This window comes from Lingula anatina, chromosome 1, assembly GCF_051362555.1.
Source record: "Lingula anatina isolate TDL-2025a chromosome 1, LinAna3.0, whole genome shotgun sequence".
In the NCBI taxonomy this organism is placed as follows: domain Eukaryota; kingdom Metazoa; phylum Brachiopoda; class Lingulata; order Lingulida; family Lingulidae; genus Lingula; species Lingula anatina.
The window spans coordinates 49,186,360-49,211,047 of record NC_141767.1 but is presented as its reverse complement, the minus strand read 5'-3'; the positions used below and the strand labels follow the sequence as shown (position 1 = coordinate 49,211,047).

The following is a 24,688-nucleotide window of genomic DNA, read 5'->3' as shown; positions in this document are numbered from 1 at the left end:
CAGTGTTGCATATATGCTGAAAAATGAAAAAAACAGCATAACTACTAAAACAGTAGCCCGATCATGCTGATTTTCAAACTTGACCTGCGTTTTCATAAGACTGATTACTCCTGTGAGTTTCATGACAACAGGCCTAACGGTTTTCCTTAAAATGTGTTTACAGGGTTGCATATATGCTGAAAAAAGTGAAAAAACAGCATAAGTTCCCTTAAAATGGCCCGATCATGCTGATTTGACCTGCGTTTTATGAATATTCATCAGCTCTGTAAATATTAAGCCAAAAAGTAAAACTGCCCTCCACTTATCGTGTTTACAAGGAAAGTGCACGGCGCCGGCGACGGCATCGGCATCGGCATCGGCGACGACAGACGCAGGTGATGGCAATATGTACAGACACATCTGTGTCTGTACATAAAAAGCAACCTGCCTCTTTACCAAACAAAGCCATCCAGTAAATTTAATTATAAAATGAAAATATGGTGTGGTACTTTTTGGGGGAACGTCACCAAAATTGTGAAAAAAAAAAGAATAATTACTGTAAATGTAAACCAATCATGCCAATTTTCAAAAGCAATCTGCCTCTTCACCATACTAAGCCACTCAGTAATTTTTAAGTAAAACAAAATTACGGTTTAATAAATTGAAAAATTGGCAGTTATTATGGGCAAACTTCATGTTTCAGACAGCGACGGTGACAGACAGATCAATCAGAATACATACAGACACTTACGGTGTCTGTGTATAAAAAGTCATTATCAAAACTGATTGTCTCTCTCCATTTTTTTTTTTTTTTTTTTGATCCATGATCATTCACCATCAGAATACAATCTGATTGGTAACGTTTGATATATTTACTAAAATTGAAAGTTGTACAAAAAATTCTCTTAATGAAGAACTTAATTGGAACAAATAAATCACACACCACTAAATCCTAATGATGCAGGAAATGTGCACCCTACTTACATCAGTAAAATGCTGAACTCTGCTTGTGCCATTTGTCAGTAGAAAATGCGAAAAACATCACTTCCTCAAAGAAAAAGTTTATTGGCTCTGTTGAGTAAATTGGGAATAAATTACACATGTAACTGACAGAGACACCAGATATAATGCTCAAGTACAATTATGTGCCTTTCATGATTTAAATCAATTTGTTTTATTGTTAATAAAATGACATGCAAAACTGCTTGAAACAGATTTAAGTTAAAACAATTTGAGAATATACTTTAAGTATTAACAACATATAAATGTTATTATATCAAACAATTTTAATGTTTTAAATTTAAAAATATCTTGCAGAAACAAAAGAAAGCATTGAACTTCTTGGCAAATTTTCTTACATCTTTTCATAAAGGAACAAGGAATTTTTATGGTGTAAGAATCTTATTTATTATATGCAGAGCAGATATATAAACCAAATATGTTGTATCAAGTTGCAACTTGCCCTTGCCTTTGCTCCATGTATGTCTAAAACAGTGAACAGCTACTAAATACAAATACAAAAGAGGAAAAAATATTGTGCCTGATCAGACTACTGCACTAGCTGCTTTTCATTTTCATTTTGGTCCAAATTAGTCACTGAATTTTTAATGACAAAAGTATTACTAATACTGACATGTGACTAGACAGTATCACAGCAACACTATTAAACAATAACATCTGATAACATATCTGGGCAAGTAGGGGTACAAGTAGATTTATTATATTCATACATAATTTAGTATCACAGGACTCATGAATGCATGGTGGAAAATAAAAAAAATTTACTCCCTGATCTTCCACTGTCATTCAAAGAGAAACTAAAATGTGACTATGAAACCTAAGTACTAGTAATGCAAAATTTATGTTGGAATGAGATCAAGTACTAGTGCTTATTATTCCTGATCATAAGATACAAGGCAAATATAACTGTTTTATAATACTATGATGTAACAAAGTATGTAGTATATTTAAAAACCAGACACTTAAGTCGATAAAGACCACACAGAAAATTCCAAAATGACATATTAAGAAGTCTTCTTGTTGGCTTGGCATAGGTTTTGGGCATTTCAACCAGAAACTCCACCATAACACGACTTCTCTCAGGATATTCAACTATTAAAGTCCAAGCATGCCCTTCAGTTTCCCAGACTTCTGCAACGCAACAGTTTCGTCTCCACCCCCAATACATTTTCCATTTATGAACACTCTTGGCACCTGAAATATATTTCACCAAATTAGTGGAAGTGATTTTTCGTTAAACAGGGACAAATAGATTCATGCACATACCCAAGATCCGAGATTCAACCGGATTCAACAAGGCATATTTACCGTACCCTCTGACTACAGGGGCTCTTTTAAAAGATCTACACAATTTAATAGGCCAATAACTTACTACAGACTAGTGCACCCTGAGGTCAGACAGTAAGTATGTTTACCGTACATCGAACCACGAAGTACTCAGTGAGTATATACTGCCATGATTGAATCAATGTCAGTGACGCACTGGTCAGCGAGACACTAACGATTGTGTAGTTTTTTCAGAGATCTTTCAAATTCAACTCACCGATCTTGCCCCGGTTATTTGGCAAAGATAATCTTGGATAGCGCTGCAGTCTGGATTATCTTCTATCTCTATAATCTCAATATCTTCCGGGATATTATATTGCTTAAGAACATCTTTAGCTTTTTTGCAAAAGGGGCAATATGTTTTAGAATATACCACAACTTTCTTGCTATTAATTTTCGCATCAATCATTTTCTTAACGTCTGCCATCTTTTCTTCCGAGTACGATTGGGTTGCTCCCATAAAGTTATTAAGAATTCAATGTAAAAACAGAGTACAGCTGCTGCCTCTAGAAAACGCTTATAATATTTAACGCACCCTCAATTTTTGTGCTTAGTCACTGTAATACGCAGCGTATCCTTGGAATTGCCTGGTTAACATAGGTGGCGCCACTTGCAAGGGGCACTTACACGTCAAGGTTTATAAAAAGAAATAATTATTAACGTTAAAGTTAAAAAAATGTTTAAAATTCAGACGTGTCCAGAAACATTTGACCCCATTGAGTTGGAAGCAACAAATACATTAGAGACCATTTCGAGACAAGTTTTATTTTGACCTGAATTCTGACATTAGTTTATCGTTCAAGACAAACAGATGAGGATTCGTCACAGGGCCATAGTGCAGTCTGGTAATATTTCTCCATTCCCGTGACTATGAATGCAGCTTTTTTAGTCTTCGTCATACGGTGCACAAATCAATTCGTAATTTTTTGGTAATTTTAATAAGATATGAAAAAATGTTTACTGTGATTTGTGAATTTAGGCCTATTATTTTATTTCCCGCGAACTGTGATTACTATCCCCCTCCCTCCTCCCAAATAGTTACATGTAATAGTAAACATAGATCTATGGACTTTGCTGTAGACTACGTCTGACATCTACTTTGAATAGAACCAATGGCGGATTTAGGGGGGGTGGGATCAGAGGGGTTACACACACACACACACACACACACACACACACACACACAAAATCACACTTATATTCCCCTCTTGAAATTAGAGTTCGACTAGCTGAATTATACGTAATCTGAAGCCCACCAACAAAGCTTCTGCGGCTCAACGGGACACAGCTAAACACTTCTAGAATATTTAATGTAATATTTTTGCTGGAAAATATTTCTAAAATTTGCATTTGATTAGTATAAGAAGAAAAACGCATATCATCCAAACCCTATATAGAGGTGCATTTCACACCCCGAAGTGTCCAAAAATAAAATTGAATGAATTAAGTTTTATTCAATTTTTAAAAACATAAATGTGTGTAAAACAATAATCCACGAAAGTCTCAATTTAAATTTAATTTTTACCATGCCTTTAGATTATGCAAGAAGCCCTAAATGGTAACGTGTGTTCCGGTAACGTATGATCCGGGTCATTTAATTTTGATTTTTATACTGCGTTCCGATATATTTTGTAGTGAACTTCCTGGCTACGTGCCTGCTTATCCATATTACTTTCGTCTTTTGCCAAAATTTCGTTGCTGCGTAAACATCAAAACAATAGCTAAAATAAAGATATAATGAATCTGACACTGGATTTTACTTAAACGAGTAACACTAGGTTTCGACTTTCTCAAGGTCTTCCTCAGGTGATCCACTATCAGATTCAATTTTTCTTTATTTTTGCTATTGCTTTGATGTTTACGCAGTTTTTTTAATTCAAGAAAAATCGAACATTTATGAAATGAGATAATAGAGACTTTACAAAGAAATCTCAACAATATTTAAAAAATATCCCAGTAACACAGAAAGTTAGGCTAACGAGTGTCACCTCTACCTGAGGTGTGCAAAACGCTGAATCCCCGATGAAAGTGACAAGACGGACACTGAAATAACGAAGTGAAAAATTGACTTGTATTAATAATTGATTTATACAGGCTGTTACTATGACTCAGTAAAAGAGTAAAACGTACAGCTGATGATGTTCTTCAAACTAAACATTGAAAGACTTCAATTGAAATTACTTACCTGCATTGCCGATTTGATTTGTCTATATTATTTTGTCAAGTCATTATTTGATTATAATAAACTCTTAACACATTTCTAAAACATAAAGAAAAAACCAAAGCGTTACTTTATAAACCATAAAAACAGTTAATTGAAAAAAGGAAACAGCTTTTTTATTTATTTTATTATTATAATTTTTTTTTTAATATGTGTGTGTCGCAGTGAAGGACGTAGGCCGTGCGAGGGAATCTCTCTCTCTAGCAATTGTCAATATTGACAGGTAGGGGAGACCGGGGCTAGTTGGCCCAGTTAGACACTTTTGGCCTTGTAGAGCCAACTAGGAATGAGCTAGAGTAACAAAACCGGTTTCAAAGTAAGCCCCATGAACTAAGCTACGTATGCAACGTCATTATTTTTCAAATATAATGCCAGATGGATCACGGGGCAGGTTGGCCCCAGGGTCGGGGCAAGTTGGCCCCCTATACAAAAATGGAGTAAATATCCCACGTAAACGCCTTGTAATACATTTTTATACATTTTTAATTTATTAAATTGACTTTTGAGAGTCTTTGATGAATGAATAGTTCAAATGAGGCAGATTTATTGAGGTTTCCGTACATCACGTTGTAGGGGGGGTATAAGTTGCAAGAAGCAGAATATCTATCAATAAAATTTGTTTTATTTTAATAAAGAATTTATTAATAATGGTATAAAGCAGGTTTACAATGAATGAAAACGAATAATAAATTTTCATTTTAAAAGAAAGTTACATATTCAGTTTTAAACCATTGAGTTTGTTTCAACAATGGTCTCTAGCTGTGTTGCGCGCAAAAGTTTGTGGGTAATATGAGGGTCCAACTCGCCCCGAGTCAAGGGGGCCAACTAGCCCCGGATGCACACTTTTTATTTTAAAGGATGGCAGCCATTTATGGTGCTAGAATGAGCAACGATGATACGTCTCTGTGAAACTTGAAACAATGAGCTTCAGTTTGTTGCCCTATACATATATTATATTCGATCAAAAGCCTATGAAATAGATTTTAAATCTCTTTAACAAAATTACTTTTAGGTGCAAAAATACTTTATTTCGACTCACCGCTTAAGTAAAACTTTTTAACGTCCGACACTTCCTTAGCATTGTAGGCTACGGTCACTTTACAAGAATATGTGGCCAATTTTTTTTACCTCGTAGTTACTTTGTCATAAATTGACGGGGGGCCAACTTACCCCGGGGTCCAACTAGCCCCGGTCTCCCCTATGCACTGGTGATCATTCGGACTTCGGCCCTATATTGCAATCGAGAGTTTATATAAAGTGATTATATGCGCATCAAACCTGTATATCATAAAAGCTATAATATAAATAACTTATAATTCTATATCCATAGAAAGACAGGAAATAAGCTCTTGTGTGTTTCTTTTTATTGCATTTCTCAAAAACAAAATAATTTTGCGTAACTCGGAAGTTTATTTTGTAGGCCTACTTATGATTCTGATAAACAAAGCCATCTTGTTTATGTGCTACTTCAAATTAACCCTAACTATGAGACCAGCGTACAAGAGACGCACAAGAAATCAATCTATTTCAGTTTCTTCTCCACCTTGGCAACCTAAACACACCTTTTCATTCCTAATTATAATCCGTTTCTTGCCTACATCTATCATGAGTGTGTGATTTGTATATTTGAAACTTGTTATTACATGTTTACAAGTGTCTTAATGTAACTCTCAAAAATGAAAATTTTCTTGAATTATATCTAATTTACTAATATTCTAATCCATCATGCTATGTTTGCATACTAATGTGTAAACATCGATCAGCTCTCCTCCAGCTGCAACATTTGATGCACTTTTCCTCTTGACCTTGATACATGGCCCATATTTCTGCACCACAATTAACAATTTTCGCTCCCGCACGATTGATTCTCTATTGTACAAAAATAAATAAATTAAAAACATAAACAAAACAAAATTAGATTAAAAATAATTTAATTTAAACGCCTTTCTAGCCTATTATGGGACCCCAACCGTGTGACAAATCGAAATTTAAAAATCGACCCTGACGATAGGACCTAAGGACATTTTAAAATTACGTATCGGATCGGGGGGGGGGGGGGGGGGGGGGGGGGGGGGGGGGGGGGGGAGAGCTAACGGTACGAAGCGGTAACAATGTTAGAGGTAACAGATGTTTTTTTATTCAGTTCAACTCACCGATCTTTTGGGGGGGGGGGGGGGGTAACGGTACGAAGCGGTAACAATGGAGGGTAGTAACAATGTGGGAAGACAGAAAGATGGAATACATCTCGCAGTTTTGAATGCAGCAGGAGCATCTTTTATAGGTCTAGATTAAAACCTCAAACGAAAGAAAGCAATATATATATATATATATATATATATATATATATGATTTAAAGTCCCCACATAGGTTCATCGATCATCATCAGTCAACGAGGCATGTTTACCGTACATCAGATCAATGACAGTGAGACACTCGCAAGTCTTCAGATGTCTTTCTATTCAATTCAACTCACCGATCTTGCCCCGGTTATCAAATGTTGCAACGTGCACACTGATTCAGATTGTGTATGCCAAAGCCTTTTAAGTAATTAAAATTACCAAAGAAGAAATATTAAACAGAAAATTAAACAAAAATGTTAAAAGTGGCACGCACTCCTGCGCAATGCGACACTAAAGAAGATACATATTACAAGGGGTGAGGGGTGGCAATTTATTAATTCGTTTAAAAATACTTAACCGGTTTTGATCGATTATTTTCGTAATAGCAGACTAGTACTGTAGTCTAAAGTCGTTATTTTCTGTCGGTGTATTAACCAAGCAAGGTGACAGTAGAGCGTGATTTCACCCGTAAAACGCTTTCTGCATCTTCTTGTCAAATAATAAAACAGCAGTTCCCTTTTTCAGCGAGAAGGAAGTATATCAATTTTCAGACCGTATTAGTTTCCCAAGTATTCCACAGATGTCGCTGTTGATGTTGGTTTTTGCAGTGCAACGAGAAGTATTTTAACCTTGGGAAGGTTTAGAAGGTGACTGAAGTGACATTAACATTCTTACAAGCCTTGCTAGCCGACAGACTCACGTTCTGTACGATTGGTGTAACACGATGTCGCTTGCACGTCAAAATTATCACGTAGAATGCGAAGCTGCTGTGAACAAGCAGATAAATTTGGAATTTTATGCATCTTACGTGTATGATAGCATGAGCGCATATTTTGACAGGGATGATGTCGCCCTGCCGGGATTCAGCGCATTTTTCAGGCACCAAGCCGACGAAGAACGGGAACACGCGTTTATGGTAGGTTTTATTATTTTCAATGATTAAAAAATGTGCTGTTTTAATATCTGCCTCAATATAGACGTCAAAGCGATAATATGTTATGCACTGAAAACCTGAAATGACCTGCAAAAGATGAATAGAGGTCATAATGGTATTGCACACATAAAACATTCCCCGATCGGTCTTTTCAATTTTTTATGTAAAGCAAAACGCGTTATGTGACGGTAATATTTTGAGTATGTCTCTTGTGTAAGTTAAACGCGTTTCTGTTTCTGAACTTTCTAAATCATTCGAATTTACGAGGATCGATCGGTCTATATAAGCCGTTCCCTTTTTGTTCTTATTAAATTCAACATGAAAGTCGTGCTATATTATATCTCACTGTTGTTCATATTCTGAAATCGTTCAACTGCAGACCGTTATTAAAATGACTTATAAAATAGTAGACAGCAGTGGAACAAAAAAAAAAAAAAAAAAAAAAAAAAACATATTGCCTGTGAAAACTCACAGAACTAATAACCCAAATATAGATTTAATTTTGGCAGGGCACAAATATATCACATATTCACCAGTTCTCTTGTCCATGCTCTTAACTGAATGATAGTTGGAGTCGATAATAAAACTGGAACTTCTCCAGATTGAAATGGAATGGAAAAATTTAAAGTGTTCACACATTTGTTCAGAGTGCTTCCCATCAGTGATGGAATTTTCCTTTTTTTCATAAATAAAAGTCCAAGTAATATTACAGCAAGGGATGAGTAATAAGCTTGGTATTTATGAATTTTAGGGGCATTTATGATTACCTTTCAAAGGGATAGGGGGTCTGGAAAATTATGACTATGTCACTATTTTAAGATAACTTTATTAACCACTAACTCAGCTGGTGTTATACAAATATTTGATATTGTTTCCAGGCATTTTCTGATTAAGAACTGCTAGCTAGACTATTCACATATCATTGTATACATCTGCAAGATTAGTAGGTGATCTGTTTGCTTAGTATAATCTGTTTATCATTTTTCACAAACTTTTAAAAATTAATTCTGATGATAAATATAGTTAATAACTTGTCTATCTCACTTACTTTTTTAATGAGTTATAAAAAATATACCAATTGATATACATTTTTCTTTACAGTTCATCAAGTTTCAGAACACTCGTGGAGGTCGCGTGGTCCTGCAGCCCATCCCTAAGCCAAGTAAAGATGAGTGGGGCAGTGGACTGGATGCCATGAAATCTGCTCTGGAGATAGAGAAAGAAACTAACCAAGCCCTCCTTGACCTACACAAAATGGCAAGCAAGCACCATGATACTCAGATGGGAGATTTCATTGAAGGTGAATTGAATTACTATCTGTTATTTTGGTATATCCTATCATTCCCTTAGCAAAAATGTGACCTCCCCCCCCCCCCCATCACCATCTTCTGCCCTTTCATCTCTATTATGTTAGAGGTAGCAAAAGTATCTTTAAAAATTCTGTTGAAACATTTCTCCAAAAATCCCCAACGCCAATTTCATAAAACATTTATTTTTCCTTGTGGCACCTGCATATAAGTAAATAAGAAAAGGCAAAGCTTCAGTCTCTTTGCCTTGAATCTCGTTCTCAGTTTAACTATCAGTCTTCATAGATTGATCCAGCTCCACAAGGACTCCTCTCGCTGAATGCAATTAGTTTAGCAGATTTGCACACCTCCTCCTGGCATTGCGTAGAATACACAAATTCACGGTGATTTTAGAAGTACATTCAAAACAAGATGAAGCATGTTAATCTGATTGCATTCAACGAGAGTTCTCACGGAGATGGATCGATCTACATAGACCAAAAGTTTCTTTGGAAATGAGCCCTTATACTCTCTTAGTCAGCAACATACCTTTTGTAAGTAGCTATAAATACTGCTTCAAAATCCTTTTTTTTAACACACAGAGACACAACTGACTATGATGGTTGAGGAGATCAAGCATATATCAGACTACATCACCACCCTACAGAAAGTTGGGCCAGGTCTGGGAGAATGGCTTTTTGACAAGGAACACCTGCAGCATGAGTACATGAAAAATGGATGTGGTGAGAAAAAGCCAGCAGCTGAAGGAGATGCAAAGTTGACATAAGAACTTGCACAAATAAAAAATAGTGATAGATGCACACAAAATATACTAGTATGAGCCCATCTGATTCACGGATGTTATTAATGTAAGATGGATAGGAGTAAACACAAAGAATTTCACCATCAATGAATGTATTATCCATTGTGCATTAGTTTCATCTCATTGTAAGTACATTTGAATCATGAGTGAGGGTATTTGTGTAACTTTAGAGCTTTTTATGTAATAGTATTCTTTCTTATTGTTGTATCAATAACTTTCAGTTTCTAAAGTTTTATTTGCTTTACTTTAATTTTTTTTAGAAATTAGAATTTTATCACTTTTTATTCTGGATTTTGAACACAATGTATTAGATAATTATGACAAAATCAGAAAGCTGTGATGTCTATAGAATCTCTTACAGACCTATTTTAAAAATCTACATGAAAGTTGATTAAAGTTATGGCAGTTAATTAACATTGAAGGTCAACTTTGTCTGATCTCCCATTTACAAAAATCTCTGGGTTGAACTGGGTATCCTGCTTAAAGCTCAAAACAAGAAATTTTATTTTTTGTTATTAAACAATCAGAACAAGAAATGTACTATCTGATATCTACAGGTGGACGGATCATTCTAGGGCCTCTTATGGCACCCCAGAATTTTAATTTCCATGCTAAACATAGTCCATCTGGTGACATCCGAAAGACTGTTTCATATATTATTCTGTGGTGTAACTACATGAGTGCAAACATGAAAGGAATAGTCTAACTTCCTGTGTGAAGCTGATTTTTCCAAAGAACTAAAAATTGATGTCAGTCAAATAAAAAATACTCATTGATGTATATAAAGCCTGGTTTTGTAAGACAATATCATGAGAGCCTTTTTAGAGATACAAAAATTTATTAAAAGTTCTATTTATACACAACTCTAAATGCATCACTATTTTTCACTCAAATTTTTAAAGGCAGTAGTATTTTTTGCTTTACATTTTAAAGTATATACAAATATGTATAGTTAAATTATTCATAACATTTTTGGTACAAAACTTATTTAATACAGTAAAAATCAATAAGTTATCAATAAAAAGCAAAGCTGCTGCCAATATATCAATTTTTTAAATTTTGATAAAATTACACAAATAATTAACTCAGACAGCAGTATTAAATATTCAGGGATTAAAGGAATTTGAAATAGATTTGACAATGTTTCCACTCCCCTGAGATGCTGCTGGAAGCCCCTTGTCTGTCATGACTGTCTTTGCAATCCTATGTTACTCTGAATGGGCGAGGTCGCAAATTACTAGCCTGACTTGTTTGGTATGGGGATCTGAAGGATAGATATGATTTTTTAAAAATATACACCATTTTGTGGATTATTCCACTGCATTAGGAGGATAATTAAAAGTTATACATACTGGTTAACTTTTGCTATCCCTTTCCTGTGAGCATTTTAGAGAGTCAGAAAATACTGAACTGAAATGCACTTGCCTTGTTAATGGTTGAACTGGTGCAAATTCATAACTCTCTTTAAAGGTGTAAGAAAACAAAAGCATGGGTGTGGTAGACATATGTGGTAGACCAATAATTTTGCCCATCAATTTAATGTTCATTCTTTTACCTGGTCTTGTCCTGAATTGGAGATTCACGGAATGACCTGCCACCTGGTGTTCGAAGGTATGACATTGTAGGGTCAGGATCTTCACTGGAAAAAGTTGTAAATATCCTATATCACGGTTAGGGACCAGTTGATTAAAATAACAGCTGTGGAAGTTAAGTGAACCTTGTAAGTATCTTAAGTGAATTTCACAGCTGATAATCATCATGGTATATGACCACAGATTCAATCTATTTTCTAACACGTTAAGAAACTATAGAGGCAGTAATGCTGGTGAAATATGTAGTTTATAATACTTTGTTCATAGTTTTTTTTAGAGTGTGGGACTTACTTTTCATTTTGGATAACATTCCTGAATCATTTAATATTTGAAAATTATTTTGAAATCTAGAAGATCATCATACAGAAGCATGGCCTTGGCATGAATAAATGGTGTAAAATAAGTCATTATATTATTTTCCTGCAAAATTATACTGAACACTAGTACGAATGGGCAATTGAGGGCAAGGACAAATAGTTACAAAACAGAATGAGTTTGACCTTTTTTTCATAAGGCTCCTTGACCTTTAACATAAATCCTTACACAACTGACATTAACAAATTACTTCTGAGCTACAAGGTCAAGTGTACTTCATAGCAAAATATTTTGCTTTTGCACAAGCAACCAAAGTAAGCAAAAAGTTTACCTTAATCTAAAACTTAGTAACTTATATTTTTATGTTAGTTTAAATGATGTGAGACTCAGTTGTTTCATTGTTCAAAACAGAAACCTTTTCTCCATGTTAAAAATTCATACATTTTTGCATTCCAAATTATGATTATTACACATAAATGTGAAAATAATTATTTTACATGAATCATAATTTTGTCTTACACTAGTGGAGCAAATGTTTCTCTGCCATTCCTGTCAGGGCCCATATCATAGATACCCCTTCCACCACGGCTCACATATGACTTCTCTGCAAAGGCACCCTGGTGTAGAGATATGATATACTAAGACAAAAAAACTTTGAGGATCACACTTACAAGCCTCCATTTGGGTAAATTCATCTATTCCAGTTTACTAAACTGTGTCTTTGAAAAATGTTATTGAGACATAAATATGATTAAGATGCATTTATATACCTGATTAAAAAATGTAAGCAGTCTGTTTTGAATATCACAAAAACATTTCCTGATCATTGGCAGAAATTTACTTTGTACAGGTGTATTCATTTATGTACAGAACATTTCTTATCCTGGAGATAGCTAATGAAACCACCAATTCACATAACACAGTCCCAGAGAAGGAAAACCACTGGACTTCTCACCTGGCCGTGATCTTCATATTCCCTCTGACATGCTGCATTCAGCTCCTGTTTTAGGGTGCTGATGTGGCGTTTGCTGGACTCTATCTCCTCTTCCAGAGCTAGTATCTTAGAGAATGCTTGGTGCTGGGCATCCACAAAGACACTGACAAGGTTCTGACAGGCTATTAGCTGGAAACAAAAAGGAAACAACACTTGTACCATGTTAAAATTTGATATAGACTGAAATAAAGAAATCGCGTACTAAATAATCCTACTGACCTATATCTTTCATTGTGAGGATTCAAATTCCTGGCTATATTCCCTTATAACTGAAATAAGAGGCTCCCATTTGATAAGTTTTTAAAATATTTATTCTATAAATATTTAGATACGCATTTATTAACTGACAAGACCATACAAAATAAACATGGCATAAATCAGTATCTTAATACTTAAACAGTGCTTATCAAGTTATGGTGATCTCTTTAGTAAAATCCTAATAAAGGCAGAAATTCCCATCACTCTCATATTCGTTCAACCCCCACCTCTACCCCTTTTCACATTTTAATCAAAACTCAGGATATATTTTTTTCCTAATAAAAATAATATTTTCAACTGAAACTTCTCATAATACACCATACCTACCTCAGGGCCAGGTTTTACGGTGTCAGCTGGAAGAAGATCTGAGGATAGCAGCACTTTAGACAGGGAGAATTCACGACCACGGAAACCTCGCGATAAAATCATTTCTTGCTTGCTCTGAAAGTGGATGAAAAATATATGCACATATACTGGAATGTTTCAATTATCTTAAATAACTCTGAACTTAAAAATAAATACTTATAACAATAATAACAGAAATTAGCTTTGTTAGAAGAATTTCACTTTAAAGAAAATGCTAATTAACTTATCTTTGTGGACTTATCTTTGGTACAATCACAAATTATATGAATCTCAATCTTGAAAGAAACATTTAATTTAAACAACACATATCAAAATCTTACCTGTGCCAGAGCAGATTCTACTGCTTTAAGATAGGTGGCTAAACCAGATTTGTCCCTAAAATGATAAATTGATGTTGTATATTAATATAATTTAATATGGAACACTGTAGGCCACAGTGTTTGACTTCAATACTGATCAGACAGAGTACCTCACTCCCCCCTTTTTACCAAACTGTCCATGAATAAAACATAAAGAACAATCATGCAGGGAAGTAACATTTAAGCAGAAAACATGTCATACTTCACCAGTAATGTGTTCCACAGTAATTTATTACAGTACAAGAAAAAGTGATGATCCAATTAGTGTAAAACATATTACACACTACTCACTTAGCTACTGTCCTGAGAGTGTTCTCTGCATCAAACACATTGTCCTGAAGTATGCGTTTCTCTTCTTCCAGTTGCTGTACCTGTTTATTCAGCTGACGAACAGTCTGTTCTGTTCTTCGAATTTCTTGACGAGCTTCAGATAAACCCTGCAATTTGTAACTTTTAAACTAAATTTTATTGCAATCAATGCTGAAATTTATGACGTAATAACAAAACCCTGTATTGTATATCAAAGGGCAGTATATGACAAACTTTTGCCAAATGTTTCAGCAATAAAAATAATAGCAGACCCTGCATATATATATGATATTAAACCAATGGAAATAAATGTCACTTGGAAAAATACAGCTTTACACACTGGGTCCTCTTCCTCTAGTCTGATTCATATTTTACCTGCACAGCTTCAGACAAAGTTTTCTCTTTCTCTGACCCTTCAGATGCCTGAATGTCCAACTTTCTACTCAGGCTATGCAGCTGGTCACTTTGTTCGTTCAGTAACTGCTGGGCCTGCATTTCACGTTTTAGAGCACTTTCTAACTCTTGACAAACACTATCAAACCTGTCTAACTGAACCATCTGTTGACCCTAAGAAGAGAAAATAATAAAAAATGAAAAATATTCGCATTTTTGAAAAAATTCAGTTACTCAAAAACTTTCAACATATGAAGAGTTAGAGTTAAATACAAAGTTAATACACAAACACCTCTTTATGGGGAAAAGTCTCAGTTAAGTTTCAATATATATTACCTCTTGCCTAAGTTTGGCAACTTCCTCTTCCAAGATCTTGGATTTGCTGTGGCTATGTTGTAGTGCAGAACTCTCCTGCTTAGCTTGGTTCAGCTCCAACTTCAGGTTCCTGCGGTCAACTTCAGCTTTGTGGAGGCGTGCTGTGAAGTCCAAGATGTGCTGGTTTAGACTGGTCATTGTGCCCTGGAAACAGTACATCGCCAATTAATGCTTAAGTTTTAGAAATAATCATATTACATGGGTGAAAGTTTGGAAGCAACATATATAGATGTTTAGAGAATTGGGAATACTAATATAACTTTTCAACAAAGATATTGATAAAAATATCTAACAAATTAGATTACAACTTAGATTTGATGAGTCTGATGGGGTCATAAAAAATTGACATCCACCCCCCCCCCCCCCCCAAAAAAAAAAAATGGATAAATCTTTCAAAATATTCTTTAAAATGTGTTCAACATTCACAAAACATCTTGGATATCCATGTTCTACTTTACAAATGCAAAAAAAAAATAATAATAATAAAATAATAATAATAAAAAACACAATAATGTCAAATCATCTAAATACTACCTTTTCTCTCATTATCAACATCCAAATCAAAATAGACATCAGAACTCACCTCCATTGTCATAAACTGTCCTGTCCCATCTGTGGGGAAATTGGAGATCACTCTTCTCAGGCCATAATCTAAATACTGGGTAAGACTGCCACCTCTTCCTCTGGCAGAAAATCCTCCATCTTCACTCCCATCCCCAAAGTACGGACCCAGCTTGTCTAATAGTCTGTGAAAGGATGATTTGGCAGCTTTAACGAGGAGCCTAGGGTCACTAGCACCAGCCTGCTGGAGCTGGTCAAGCACCTGCTGGACATCGGTCATTGATGAGAGCACTGTCTTCAGTAGGTCTGAGCTGGTGAGCCAGCTGAGTGCCATGCGTTCATCCAGTGTGGCTGAACTATGAGCAGTAAGACCACCTCCGTATGTTCTAGCTGATTTACTTAAACCAACACCTGCAAAAGAAAGTAACACTTAATATTACACTAACACAAATCATCAAATATTCAACAGCATAAAACCATATGATACATTATTTCAAAGATCTCTTGATTTTCAAAAAAGCAGACAACTCCATTCAAATCTTATGTAAATAGATATTGGTTAACAATACTGGTAGTAAGCAAGGAGTAAGTGTTAAAATAGGACACGCGTTCCAATTATATATTCCGCACAAGTCTTTCCAATGGTCTCATTATATACATGCCTGTAAATACCCTCCTACTGCTCTGTGGTGTCCTGCCAGCACATACCAACATTCCACTGCTCCCTCTATTGGTATATGAGACAAATAACCTTGCTGAGCTATGACAGAGGTAGTTCAGTCTATTTGCTGCAATAACAACAATAGCAGCAGTTCGAAATTTCAGTAGGGGCCGCCGCCTCTTCCTACTGGGATCAAGAAAACTCAGTTCATTGTCTGCGCCCAGCTCGGCTGAGAGAGTTTCTACCAAAGTCTGAGCTTGTTCTTTCATCTCTTCACTATGTCTTGAGTGGACTTCTAATAAATTTCTCTGGGCGGCCAAGGCCTGAGCTCTGGTAAATAAAGGATAGTAAGCTCCACACAACAAAGCACAGGCAGTAAGCAGGGAGCCATGCTCCTGGTTCTTTTGGGCCAAGCGAGCCCGAAGTTCTGCACATTCTGCTTCAAGGCCTTGCTGAACTGTTCCTGTCTGTCGAATCTTCTCCCAGGCTTGATCTGCTATCACCTGTGTTTTCTGAAGTTTTGGTAAAATAGTGAAACAGATAAGTCACAAGCTTAGATAGATATAATAATGATGAATTAATGCCATATTACTCTATTCAATTAAGATGAATTACATTTTCTTTTCTTTTGAAGTGAAAAAATGATCAAACTTTACATAAATATCAAAACCAAAACAATATTGAAGATTCAAGGATAGAATTTAAACTTACATTTTTATTGACAACTCAACTCTTCATTCAACCTTGAAATTAATACTTTACCTTAGATCTTGTGTGTACCTCCCCCAGCAGTCTGTTATAATGCTCCTCCAGATCTTGTTTCTGTCTCTGCCAATCCAACTCTTGTTCCTCTGCCAATCTACTGAGTTTGTCAACCTGGTCTTCATGTGCCCTCTGCATGGCATCCATAGTCTCATCCTTACTGGTTATCACTTTTTCCAGGTGTTGAAGCTTTATAAATTATGAAGTGGTAAAAAAACTATTGAATGTGCTAGAAATATTGCAGATAGTTTTTCAAATTTATATGGAAAATACTGACCTATCAGGTTACTTAAAATCTCCAAACATCATACTTACTGACTTGAGAAGTTATTTTAAACTTTGCTCACCCTAAAACTAACAGTTAGACTCTTAACATTAATGCAATATCAAAGTGCTAACTTTCTGTTAAACTATTTAGGCTGAAAAATAAATATTTTGTTTCATCATTATTATGAGCTTGGGCCATAAAAACCATCTTAAAACATTGCAATACATTTTAATATGTATGCTGTGTATTATCTCCTATTGAAGTACTCACCTTTTCCTGTGTCCTGTAGAGTTTATTGAGTAATGCTGCAGAGTATTCCTGTACCACCACAGTGAGATCAACCCAGGACATGCCCTCTGTACTGGCTGGAGACTGGTACTGGGAGCTCTCAGCACTCAGCAACTTGTGGTACAGTGACCTCAGATACTGGTAGTGGTCCTGAAAGTATGATTACATGATTTCAATCATTTCATCTCACTGTGACTTGCACAGAGCTGTCACATTTCTGAGGTTACAGTGTGCTCAACTTTCTGATGATTATAATTTATAATTCAAATTTTATTACATATAATACATATGGGCACTTAGAATATTAGTTAAATGCTCTCATGTTTCAAACATAAATCTACAAAAGACTTCAATGGAATATAACTGGGAAAAAATGATCGTAACCTGCCTTCAAAACTGTAAGGATAATCTCATGTATATTTTTTCAGCAAAGTCTATGGTAGATATCTATGTTTCTTTTATGCCTCACCTCAATTTCTGCGTCATGCTTCTTTGTTACTCTCATCATCTGAAAGTTAACAGGAAGAAATGATAATTTTGCTGTTTAACAACCTCATAATATACAGAAATCTCATTTAGATGACAACTATAAGACATAGAAAAAGAAAGAACAACGTCTCTATAATAATGCATTTACCTCCTCCTCAAGTTCCTGGGCCCTGGTGGCCTCCTTCTCATACCTCTGTGTAATTGTCTGAGCATCTACTTTGAATGTGGCCAGCGTGGCCTCCAGCTCACTGTATTCCTGGCGCAGTCTCTGTAGCTCCTTGCTGGCAGATCTATATCCCTGCTGGGTTTCCTGAAGCATGCAACAGAAGTTATTACACTTGTGTTCAGCAATCAACACCTAACTTTTAACTTCCACATTCAGGTATTGATATTCCCGGGCGCTCAATGGACATGTGAAAGCCAACACAAACTGAACACAAGTGCCTTATTTTGAAATGAATGTAGCTGATTTTATATAAACAGTGGAGATGAAATAATAGTAAGGAGTAAATTATTCATAACTATAGGCATCTTGTCATGCATCAGAAGATTTTGCAAGTAAAGAAATTCATAAGTATTTTTCTTGCAATTACTGTAGCATAAGTCATATTATTTACCTTTAAGTGTGAAAGAAAGTTATTTAGACTTCCTTTTGGGTTTGTAAAATTTTATTTTAAACTTTGCTCACCCTAAAACTAACAGTTGAATTGTTCAGTCTGATGTGCATAAAGTTGTATAATTGCCTAATGCAGTAAATCAAGGGATATTTCCAGTGCAGAAATACATCTACTGGTAATCACATCTTTTTTCATAACAAACCAAAAAATTGAATTATAGACCTTCTTACAAGCAGCTACACATGTATACCACCCATGTTTTGATCTTAAATCTGTGTACTTGCCTCCAATGCTTTATCTTTAGCCCAAATCATGTCTTTGTAGGAGTCTCCTTCTTTTGATAAGTTTTCAGTTAAAGATTTAACCTTTTGTAACTAAAACAGAAAAGTATAACATTTATATAGAATGCTTTGCTACTAAAATCCAGCTGAGTTGATTAACAGATCAAATAAAAATATGATTTTACTGAGGACAATATGAGATATTCACTAACTGTGTGGCTAAATTAAAGTATGCAATGAACTCTTAAAATAGACATCTTCAAGAACGTTAAAAACAACGCATGGGTAAAACTTGTCAACCCATAAATCTTGATCTAAGTCAGTTTCAGCTTATTGACATGTCCTGTGGTCTAACAGTCCAAATCAAAATATTTTAATAGACACAAAATGATTTATTTGTACCTCACTAGAGGTGGCATCCAGCCTTTTCTTGTACTCCAGTAGAGTGTGTCTCAGGGTTTCCAGAACTACAGATGGTGCCAGGGGTTTGGGCTTATCTTTTTTATCTCCTAAAATGTAGATATTTTTATGTTTGTACTTCATGTAGGTAAGAAATTATAATTATAACATTTACTTAAGCAAATGAGGAAAGGATTCACAAATCCATAAAAAATACCTTAACTATAATACAATAATATTAGCTTTTAATATAACAAATAAAAACTTCCCACAATTTACTTACTTTTCTTTTTTGGGGTTGGTTCTACTTGAAAATTTTGTATCAAGAGTTCCAACTCCCTCATGCTGCCTCCATATGTCTCTTCTAGGTAGATCTGCCTTTTCTTAGCCTAGAAGACGCAATTCTGTAAGTCATCAACTATTATAACCAGCATAAATACAGTAATGCCTATAACCTACTTTCAATTAAACAATATACATACCACTAACTGCAGGATATCAAATAGCATTACAGCTCCAAAATATTTTAACAACAAATTACCATTTACCAAACATGAGGCTTATGTTTTTTTTTTAAACAGTCACAGAATATTGCACCTTTGCCAATTCTTCCTTGAGGTCATCAAAATTTTTTTGGTGTAGTTCTAGTTGTTTGGATAGGTTTGATATCACAGCCTTCTTATCCTCCACCTCAGAGGTCAACTGATGTTTAACATTTGCATATTCCTTCTCAAGTCTGAAAAGATTTAAGATGTATTATCAACTGCAGGCTACAACACTCTAAATTTTCATACAACACAATCCAGCTGTGAATACAGAAGTCAATTTATGATTTGTTATGACGTTGAGATTTTCAAATATGATTTCTTTTAACAACTGTAAATTAGAACAATTTTCAAACACAAATATTAAAGATAAGACACAGAAAACTTAGGATATACAAACTCACAGCTCACATGATGAATTCATTATTTCATCCTGTCATATTTCTTTTACAGTATCATAACAAAGATCATTCAATCCCAACTTACCTTTCAAACTTATCTCTTGTATGTTTTGACATTTTCCTCTCCTCCGTATAAGCTTGTTCTAGTTCCCTGGTAAAGTAAATAAATAATTTTCAAAAAAAAAAATAATAATAATAATAATAATAACCCTCTCTATATGACAAAAATTTATCAACCTGTTCACCACTGCAAATATCATAATGTAAAACTCACAATTGACACATTATTATGAGATAGGATCAGCCTTACAACATTACCATTTTACTTGTTTGTACTTCATCATGTAATATTTGTACAGCAGCATAATTAAACAGAATAAAAAAATGCAATCAATTAGTATTTCATACATAATAAGTTGATTTTTGTTGCATTAAAGATATTACCTAAGTTGTTTTTGTTGCCTTTCAGCATCTGAAGCTATTTCATTTTTAGTTGTCTTCTCAAGTTCCAAGGCTGCCTCAACATCACGAACACGCAGCTGAAGTAGAGATTACTTGCAAATACTATTTTGAAAGTAAGAAATTTCTTCATCACCTGTAAGCCTTCTACACAGATGCTTCTTAATAAGATTTTAAAAAAATTTATTTTACTTTTACACAGCGATAAGTTCCAACTAATTATTACTACCATAAAAACAAATTGTGCTAACATACACAGAAATATAAGCAATCAAACTTATCAATCAATTGTATTAAGCACCTTAAATAAAAAAATTAGTACCTGTATAATCTCAGAGTTAAACTTTGACTGTAAATGTGTGGCCCTCTCAGCTTCTATGCTCTCTTCTAAGGTATGAATTCTTTGTAATGCCGTCTGAAAAGGAGGATCAAACATAACATGAATTTACATGCTTTTGTGATTGCATTGTTTTACAAATCAAGGTTACACAAAACTGAAATTCATGGCCTGAGTAAAAATCATGACATCACTTCTTTAACAGTCTCGGGCAGATTGAAAGATATATACCTCATAGTCAGCCTTCAGTCTATCTTCTCTTTCTCTTGCAAAATCCAAATCATTCATATGTCTTCTTAAACCTTCTGCTTGAGCTTTGCGTTCATCTAAAATAGAAAAAGTGACTGGAAGGTTTAAATTTATTATATTTTTTAATTCTTCAATTTCTATCAATGACCATGCATGGTTTTTTGTATTTGTAAATCAAGTAATGCTACAATGAGTTTCTGCAGCTGTACAAAAATACTAAACACAACCATTACCTTCTAAATGCTGAACTTTTTCACTCAGGTCTGCTATGTTCCTGTGGAAAAATAATATGTATGTACACAAAAGCCTCTTTATCTCATGGCAATAGAGGGACAATTAAAGTTTTGAAGCTCTTATCTATCATTAGAACAAACTTGATGAAATGGAAAGGACATGCAATAATCCTTTCAACTTCAATTCATCTAAAACAAAAACAAAGAGACTAAAACAGACAACCAATTGCACTTAAAAGTTAGTAAGATAACCATACAAATGTAAAACAGTAAAGGTTATTGCAACAGACTGAGATCAATCTTAAACATTTTGTTTTAGTCAAATCAAATTTATCATTAAATAATTGGTTTATTGAAAAAAAAGGCCACTTTTACATTGAAGTCAAAAAAAAAAAAAAAAAAATGAAATTCTAATATGCAAGAGTGAACCATTTATACTTTAATGCAAAATTATAAAATGCTGGCCAGTATGTCTTCCTACCCCTCAAGTTCTGCAACTATATTTTCAAGTTTTTCCTTTTCAGCTTGCAAAATGTCCTGTTCTGTTTGATAACTTGCTATTATTTGCTCCTAAAAAGAAATTGGGGCACATTATAAACAACACATCAAAAATAATGAGTTAATTTTGATTTAATAGTTATTAAAATTAACATAATTTATTATGAATGGGTTCTTTAAAAAGATAAAGAGACAGAGAGAGCACCTTTTCCTGTAAACCTATATTTAGGTTAGCAGTCTCTTGCTCTGACGATTGCTTGAATTCTTTCAACTGTTTTTGAAGATCTGCTGTCTGTAAATTTATCTCAGTAAGTTTCTCTGCAAGATGAGAATATCAAGGATGATATTTTCTATATATATACATACTTTTGAATTTAAACACACAGCTGTCAACTTCCGGTTAATAAATATGCAGTTTCTACCATCATCAAACAGTCATTTTGAATATGAAGTTGATTTTTTTTTTTAAATTATCAATTTTTCAAAACTGCTATTCTAAACACCTATAATATGATAGAACAGTCTGGATGATAAAACACTGGCAATGATTTATTAGTTAAAAATATTGTTATGCAAACAATGCCTCCAACCTTTCATGTTATCATTGATGCTGCTCATCATAGCTTCTCTGTCTTCAGCAGACCTCCTCTCCTGTGCTGCCTCCCTCTTTGCCTTAGCTAACTCAAACTCCAGTGACTGTCTTGTTGCCTCCCCTTTCTCCAGTTGGGCACGAAACTTAGCTACCTGACTCTCTAAATCTGCAGTCTGAGAAATAAAACGAAGCTTTCTCAGAATGAATTCTTGTTCATGGAAAATTTAGTTCAATAAAAATAAGGAATTGTTATACAGTAAAAATTAACAAGAAATCTAGTTTTAGCAGGCAAATCTCAGCAACTTAACTGTTACCTGTTCATTGCTCCTGCTTGTGAACTCCAGGCGCTCTTTTTCAACTGTGTTCAGTCTTCTTCTTAGCTGCTTCACTGTGTCTAGAAAAACCATACAATTTGATTTGTTAAAACATCCAATTGCAACAACATTTAGCCAATCTTAGTTTAAATCAGTGAGACATGCTTTGTTTGGTTTACTGAAATGTTAGTTAACATAAGACCATGCCCTCCAATAATTATATCAAACCATTAAAACTTTGTTAAATCTTTCTTTAAACTATTCACCCTGCTCAGTCTGTATCTCTGCCCTCATCTGCTTGAGCTGGTTCCTGAGGTACATCACCTCCTTGGAGCTGCCCCCATCCTCATTTGGTATACCTGGTGAGGCTGCCATTTGTGAGACACCCGTCATCTGAGATGTGCTCTGACTGGTGGAGGCTTCAGAAGGCCCAAACTGTAAAGGTTTGTTGGAAAACAGTACATATGGGCAAGGTGATTATACAATATGATACCAGATATGTGTATGAAAAAAATTAAAAAAAGATTGTTGACCACACAGATGGAAGTGTTGGCTTTTTTGTTTTTTCTACAGGGGCATGCTTAAAATGTTATACAGTCTAAATTGTTAAAATTTACTAGTAGCTAGCAGTTCTTGTGAATATGAAGTGCATAGATTAAGATAACTCAAACTACAAGAATTGTATTGGTGCCTTTTGAACAAAGGATATGACATGCTCCTTCTGATTTCGGTCTGCTAACGCAAAATTAAAATATTACCTGTAAAACCTGCTCATTACTTGGAGTCATCAACAGTGAATCTCCACTCCCAGTCAGTGTGGACACTGGGGAGTAATTCCCAGTTGTTGTGGTACTAACACCACTATGTTGTTGCTGCTGCTGACTTGGTACCCGAGCAGATGCTGACATGTCGGAAACATCACTGCTTCTGGACATGCCACATTGGTTATGTTAGTTTTACAAATAAGATTCTCGTGTGCTGACTGCCACCAGATTTGATAAAATTTGATGAAACGCTTGCCCTTATGTCTGAGCACCTTCAAAAAAAAATAAAATGTTATTTGGTGAGGAAACAAATGATTTTATACTACTAGGAAACGTTTATTAGGTACAATGTCAATGTAAATTTCTGTTTCAAAATATATCAAAATTTGAAAATAAGCTAAGGTTGGAAGTCTTAAATTTTTTTTTTAATTTTCACAGCCTATAGCAGCCAATAATCTGAATAATTCCGATTCCTTGTAACTTTAATATGCCCTCTTATCTTACACTTGTATATCAAAACGATCAGATTTATTCTGCACTGCGGAGTACTGTCTGTAGCACGATTAAGTTTGTTGGTAGTTTATTTTCCACAACAGTTGATCGCTAAAAAAGTTACATACAACGTACGTTGTTTATGACAAAATATTTGAATGATGTTAGCGTCCATGCCAAACCTTCACTGCACTCACCGAGATAAAAGAACATTGTCCTTCAAAACAATATTAAAAATTCAAAATTTGTGTGCACCCGCCATATTGTTTGAAAACAAATGGGTCATAGGTTACACTTCCGGTTCGTGGTGCACACCCCTATCTCAACTACTGCAATGTACATGTCAAGAGGAGGTGGCTGCAGGGGTAAATTGTTCTCAAAACAAAAATAAAATGCTTGTCATCTGGAAAAATAATAAGGTCGCTTGAAAAGTGTTATAGGTGAGTTGCTAGTGACTATTCAAATTCTATTTTATTTCTTATTAGACATAATATTGTTCAAATTCTATTTTATTTCTTATTTGACATAATATAGTTCTAGACTGCAGTTATACAACAGTGAGAGATTCACAAAATTCTCTAATTATTTG

General features: G+C 34.7%; 3 protein-coding genes across 3 annotated transcripts; 1 reads left to right on the top strand and 2 right to left on the bottom strand.

The window, feature by feature from the left end:
- Nucleotides 1-1,024: 1,024 nt before the first annotated feature.
- On the bottom strand, nt 1,025-2,924 carry LOC106150467 (glutaredoxin-1). The gene is made up of 2 exons (XM_013523318.2): nt 2,543-2,924; nt 1,025-2,193 (listed from the first exon to the last, which is right to left on the bottom strand). Exons 1-2 carry the CDS (start codon nt 2,783-2,785, stop codon nt 2,095-2,097), a joined length of 342 nt encoding a protein of 113 aa, XP_013378772.1. The 5' UTR covers nt 2,786-2,924; the 3' UTR covers nt 1,025-2,094.
- A 4,578-nt stretch (nt 2,925-7,502) lies between these two features.
- LOC106150465 (soma ferritin) lies at nt 7,503-10,714 on the top strand. The gene is made up of 3 exons (XM_087009148.1): nt 7,503-7,801; nt 8,921-9,119; nt 9,708-10,714. The coding sequence occupies exons 1-3, from the start codon at nt 7,610-7,612 to the stop codon at nt 9,890-9,892; spliced, it is 576 nt and encodes a 191-aa protein (XP_086865274.1). The 5' UTR covers nt 7,503-7,609; the 3' UTR covers nt 9,893-10,714.
- A 32-nt stretch (nt 10,715-10,746) lies between these two features.
- LOC106150422 (coiled-coil domain-containing protein 171) lies at nt 10,747-24,447 on the bottom strand. Its single transcript, XM_013523218.3, has 31 exons — nt 24,297-24,447; nt 23,602-23,879; nt 23,110-23,278; nt 22,844-22,923; nt 22,528-22,702; nt 22,143-22,255; nt 21,921-22,009; nt 21,440-21,480; nt 21,189-21,283; nt 20,943-21,035; nt 20,606-20,700; nt 20,247-20,312; nt 19,813-19,951; nt 19,499-19,604; nt 19,219-19,325; nt 18,820-18,909; nt 18,067-18,228; nt 17,899-17,937; nt 17,412-17,579; nt 16,874-17,062; nt 16,113-16,623; nt 15,473-15,861; nt 14,851-15,033; nt 14,497-14,688; nt 14,104-14,249; nt 13,774-13,828; nt 13,415-13,528; nt 12,791-12,958; nt 12,355-12,452; nt 11,484-11,567; nt 10,747-11,192 (listed from the first exon to the last, which is right to left on the bottom strand). The coding sequence occupies exons 2-31, from the start codon at nt 23,776-23,778 to the stop codon at nt 11,132-11,134; spliced, it is 4,194 nt and encodes a 1,397-aa protein (XP_013378672.2). The 5' UTR covers nt 23,779-23,879; nt 24,297-24,447; the 3' UTR covers nt 10,747-11,131.
- Between the last annotated feature and the right edge of the window lie 241 nt (nt 24,448-24,688).